The 6,000-nt window shown below is 34.6% G+C and overlaps 1 protein-coding gene across 2 annotated transcripts in view; it reads left to right on the top strand.

Moving 5' to 3' along the window:
* Positions 1–545: 545 nt before the first annotated feature.
* Regnase-1 (zinc finger CCCH-type containing protein regnase 1) overlaps positions 546–6,000 on the top strand; it is a 23,901-nt gene continuing 18,446 nt past the window's right edge. Inside the window, exon 1 of one of the 2 annotated variants that reach the window (XM_028175852.2) lies at positions 546–930. In XM_028175852.2, the coding sequence (XP_028031653.2) occupies positions 706–930 (225 nt within the window). In that variant the 5' untranslated portion in view covers positions 546–705. Of the gene's footprint in view, positions 931–2,994; positions 3,134–6,000 lie in introns of those variants that run through there. The other variant, XM_028175853.2, reaches the window with a different exon arrangement.

Here is a 6,000-nt window from a genome sequence, read left to right as displayed (position 1 = left end):
CGCTCAACGCCTGTCTGCCACCTGTCTGCAACGCATAATGCGCTACTTTGGTCACGTTGCCCGCAGAGGTGTAGACAACTTGGAACGTCTGGTGGTCACTGGGAAAGTAGAAGGAAAACGTCCTAGAGGCCGGAGCCCCAAACATTGGTCCGACCAGATCTCCGAGCAAACCAGCGGACCACTTAGCGCTGCACTACACCTGGCAACTGACCGGAACCGATGGAGGCTGACAGTAGACAAGTTAAAACGGAGTCACGATCCTCAGCAATGAGGGAGCGATGGAAAAGAAGAAGAAGAAGTGAACATTAAATACTATACTATACTATCTCTTAGGTTTATGGCGTTTCCTTTTAGATTTCGCCAATGTCAAGTGTATTTAATACTCTGCTTTCTATAGCGGGCTTCGTGAACGAGCAAGGTCACAGATATACACTAAGAATTAAGTGGGTAGAGAACATTAGAACAGCACTATGACATATGACAGTTGCCGTCATTTTGACATTGTGCTATTTTTGACATTTAAAGTTCTTTCAATTAAATCACAAAAAATCACAATCCAGAATTTGATTGAAAGTGTCGAGACTGACAATATGACGAAACTTAAAATGTGTCGCATCGAAATACGATCTCAGTGTTTTCTTAGAAATTATGCAAATTAATTAAATACTTTATGTTCGTTTTGGTGGTTTCTTAGAAACCTGAACAATGTCTCAAGAGACGGAACTTTTGATATCAGTGCCGCGTACGTGTATAAAAGAATTTCGAAGTAAATATCTAAATCTAGTAGAAACTTTTTACTATGTTACATTAACCGAGATTAAATCTAGTTTCGCAAATGAGGAAACGGAATTTGTTTACTTCAACGTAACATTTAACTTGAACTCAACAGATGGGAACAATAACCCACGTGAATTAATAGGACGTATACAGGTAAGTGAATAATTAATTGGTTGCGAAATAAGTACGTGAAATTGGAAGAGAAACAAAGAGAAATCGGCCTTGCATAATGTAACGCCGTTGTCGTCACATTTCAGCTGTGATCTGCATTGTATTCTAATGCATCCTCTTGATATGACTAGATTTTTATTCCCGTATTTCCTAGTTTTAGAAAAGTTAAGCTATAAAATATATCGTAAAATATATTATATAGGGCATATGTCAAATTGTTATTTCAATAAAGTGAATAGATGCTACAACGTATACAAAATTTTAAAAATTTAAATTGATTTTTCTTGTAGAAAATGTCATTAGTAACATTTGGTGTCAATTTAAAAGATGCCTTGGAGTGATTGATTTTGTTGACATTATTAATCTTTTAATAAGTCAAAAGTAAATATGGAGATTTAGTAGTAAAAATTGGTAAAATTTTAGCTAATAATAGTTTCTTCAAAGTTTAATTGTGAACAAGTTTAATTGTGCACAAATAAATTTGAAATCCTTGAAAAGAAAAATGTTGTACTTAAAATAATAATAATTATCAAATTAGTAGGCTGTAAAGTTCATATGTATGTAAATGTGTATGTCAATTGATGGATTATTGTTATCTGATAAATAAATGAATTGATTGATTGATATTTAAAATTTGTCTGAAAATGGGATATAAAATAAAATGAATAGTAAGATTTATTATTCTTAAAAATTTAATAATTAAAGCAACAAAGCCATAACCACTGCCACTGTTACTTTTTAAATTTATACCGATAACCCTTATCATAGACTTTTTGCATTGATTTTAAATTAATTATTTTTGTATGTAATCATTCAAACTTAATTGTTTCAGTGCTACAGTGTTATAGTATAATAAATAGTTAAATTGGTAAACTGTTGGTAATAGCATTCATGTTATGAGCTCTGTAGGATCTGATAATCACTTAAGTGTGAGTTCATTCACATTATTGACCTATGATATTTTAAATTGTCAGATTCTGAGTGTATCTGTTGTCTAATATGAATGTGTTTCTGGTACCAACAAACAAAAAAATTCAACAAAATATCTACTAGTAACAGTGTTTTAAGAATCTGTAAAGTAGTCTTGGGGATTATCCCAGGCAGACGACAGATAGACACAATTGAGATTTTTGTAACAAGTGACCCAATAAAATGTTTGAACTTAAAAATTATTATATTTTCAAAACTCAGAACGAGACTTCAAATTTTTTTTTTTTTGTAATATAATAGACAACACCAACTTTTTTTTGTCCAGTGTTAGATAAATAATTAAGCATTATTCCATTTAAATACGCTTCTGCAATTAATCTGTGTTATAATTTGTGTACACTCACTTGGTACATTCAATAATAATGAATAGAATGTACGATTTATTCCATTACTATAATTTGCATTACTTGTATACCTTGAATAGTCTAGGTAGTTGAGCTGAACAACAAAAAAATATATTCACAAAGTATTACCGTTATGATACAATAACAACTTTTTAAATTTGTGTATGTAAATATTTTCAACTTTGACATAAGTGACTAGGACTTGATTGACTATTTTTCAATTTTAGTGTCTATTTCAAAGACAAATGTTACCCTGACTATGATTTTTTTTTAAAAACAAATATTAGGTAATTAATATGAATAAAACATTAATTGCTTTGTACACAGGATACTTTGTAAGAAAAACAAGAGAAAGTAAGAATACTGCTGTAGGACAATTAGAATTCATAACATAAAGAGGAGCTTAGACCACAGATATTACAGTGGACAGGGTCACTAACCATAAGGCCAACTGCTAAACAGTTGGGAATACAAAAGAAAATCAATGATGATATATGATATGATTTAAGATATTCTTATGCCTCTAGTGCGTGGATATAATATTATGTATATGAATAGAGATGCGACAAAATGAACGATATTCGTCGCAGTGGCAGAGGTCAGCGGTGTGCGGTTTGTTTGGGGGCCGCCCGCCGGGTGCAGTGGGCGCACAACCCGGATCTCGCGATACCCCGCCTCCCCTTCACTCAGCGGGCATGCGTGGAGGTGTGTATGCGGTTGCGCCACACGCTTAACCTGCTCGTTTCTCACTAGTCTTGCCGCGAAACACGCCGCGCTCGCACACGCGCCTCATGCCATGCGACGCGCTTACGCACTCACGCAGTATTATGTACGCGATTGACAACTCCCAGGTGAGCGCGAAATCAATCTGAGCAATAGAAAACATGCACACTAGCACACGTCGCGTTTCCGGCTAGCTGCACCTAGCACCGATCACGGATTCACTTCGCGAGTATCGCGTTCATCAACGGTTTTACGTACATTATAATGTAACGATGTTCATTCACGAATCGATATAATCCCGGAAGTAGAGCCGGTTCGTTAGCTTCGTATAGATATGCTAATTACTGTAGTCAGAGCTCAAACATTGGAAACACGGATTCAATACTTTTTACATTCGTTAATTCGTCATACATACGTACGTACACGATAATTATCATAAAAATATAGTAGTAACAATGAAATGTTGGTTGATTCCTATGATAATATCATCTTAATATCAATGTGTTTCAAATTGATCACCTACTGCTACAACACTGTGTTGTAATACAGTTTTTGTTCTATTTGTGAAAGCCGTGAGGTGGAATTAATGATGTACATGTCTTCATTTGTCGTCTGTATAAGCGTTACAGGTCCGGCATTGCTCGGATAACATTACCGACTTTCACTTTGCCTCCGAGAGAACTATAATATCAATTTACATTCATTCTGTATCTTAATCTGATCACACGTAAACTTCCACGTAAAAGTTTATTCGGTTGTTTATATTTCTGCGAATGGCAGATGCTTTTTTTTCTGTTGAAAAATATACATTGTTAACAACAGCCCGTGTTTACAATTGGATCATACTATTACGTAGGCACTAGTGGATTCCGTTTGCAAATTAATAATATTATTATTTTATTTCGACCACTGCCTAACATAACAAAATTACATTATTATTACAAAAGTCCGTATTCCATTTATATATAACTATAACAATTATCAAATATTTGGCAGGTATACCGAAATAAGTAATACAAAAAAATAAAATCGCAAAAATAGAAACTGAAAAAATCTTGCAATCATATCTCACTTTATTTGAATGCTCTTCTCTTGACCGCTGATAAGTGTTGACCCCAAGGCGAGTGTGAGGTGTTGACACGTTATATGAGTCGTCTATTATCAAAGGTGGCAATCTGTGCATTTGGACAAAAAAAAATTATTGATATGTCAATACAGATTGATTTGAATATAATCGTCTCCTTCAAAGAATACGGTTCAAAACCTGCATTAAATAAAGGTTAACAGTTAACCTGTTATTTATCTAAGATGTCGTTCCGAAGAGTTTTGTGACTGCCAATGGAATACAAAGTCAATAATTCGTTTTTCTGATTTACCAATCATTGTCCAAAAGTCAGATTGCCGGCTTTGATAATAGTCGACTCATATGCAAGTCTCAATTAGCAGCGTCCCAGCTATAGCTCGAGTCGAAAAAATGAATATACTTGACATTAAAATTTCAGCTAACGGTTTACGACAAATTTGTGTTCAGCGATTACTTGACCCACATGATGAGGTATGAGGTCTTTGTGGACGTGGAAGTGCAATTATTTTTTTTTGCATAGACGGGTGAACTATTTCGCGGCCCACCTAGTGTTAGGCGGCTATAACGGCCCTTAAACGTTACTACGTAAATGCCGCCATCCGCCTCGAATCCTGATGTTTGAGTTATACAAAGTCTGTTCCACCTTCACTCTAGGAAATCTAGGAAATAGGCTGGATAGTGGTATCTCCCCATGCGAGCTTACAAGGCGTCCTACCATCAGTGATTCTGGTCGTTTGATTTTGCTACATGCTGTTCCTTCATCGTGGAAGTTATCTGTGAATATGTTTTAAATACGTATTTCATTACAAAATTTCACCGATAATTATTACGAGTTGTCCGGGAGTCTTATCCTCTAGGCCACGACCGCTTCAAAAAATGCGTGATTGATTTGGGGCAGTGATAAGAATCTTCACGGATCTAAAACAACCGGTATAATTGTATAATTCGAAAAGATGTATTAAAAAAAATTCAAAGTGTAGTCTCTACATACTTGTAGTAGGTACTAAGTGTCGAAAGAAATGTTCCAATGTAGTATTTTATTTTATAAATTTCCTTCGTTTGAAATACTAGAGCTGCAGCAGTTGCGGTTGCAGTCCGCCAGTGCCCTTTTTAGGGTTGCCAATTATTTGCCAAAGAAGGGTTAAAATATATATATTTTTTTTTTTTCAAATGTATATTTTACAAACATCCTCGAAAAAGCTTGCTAAGTTTAAAATCAAAATGCAATTAAACGATGGTCTAATTTGATTATAAATTTATTCTTGCTTTATTTCTTATTTATCAAAGCATAGTTTGCATTTTAGTTATTTGATAGATGCTTGATTTTGTTCGGTTAAGGTTTTTGTCTTCAATAAAGAGGATCCAAGGTGCTGATAAGCGCCAACTATCTTATCCGTTTGAAATGAAATATTTTTGAGTACCATTCGTAATTAACTTGCTTCATTTAGTCGATTGCTTTAATTATGTCGAGTCTGGTGAATCACAATATTCGCAACGTGATCGAGAGGATGTAGACAACAGCATTTACCCGTTTTTTTTTTTTTCGAACTTTAAAGTTGCGCTCCATATCATGGCGACTCATAGTCTGTCGTAAGCGAAACCGCAGGAGTTACGTTCTTATTGTAAACACCTGGATTATGCGTCAGAGATGTTATTACATTTGACAGGTCGCAAGTGGCTGTTTCTTATGTGACCGATTAACTGTCAAAATATTTATATAATACCAATTTTGTTCGTAACCCCATTGAATCCACCTATCTATGACGTAATTTATTTTTGTTTGTGACAATTCTTCAAATTTCCAAGTTCATCGCTTGCATGTTAAGTGTCACACAATCCTCTAACTTTCTGTAATAAACAAATCAATGACAAATTAAGTCATTCAAGTTTTTTATCGTGTTTATTTTGCAA

Source organism: Bombyx mandarina, chromosome 03 (assembly GCF_030267445.1).
Source record: "Bombyx mandarina strain Sakado chromosome 03, ASM3026744v2".
In the NCBI taxonomy this organism is placed as follows: domain Eukaryota; kingdom Metazoa; phylum Arthropoda; class Insecta; order Lepidoptera; family Bombycidae; genus Bombyx; species Bombyx mandarina.
Note: the sequence above shows the minus strand (reverse complement) of the source record. Positions and strands in the feature narration are given on the sequence as shown.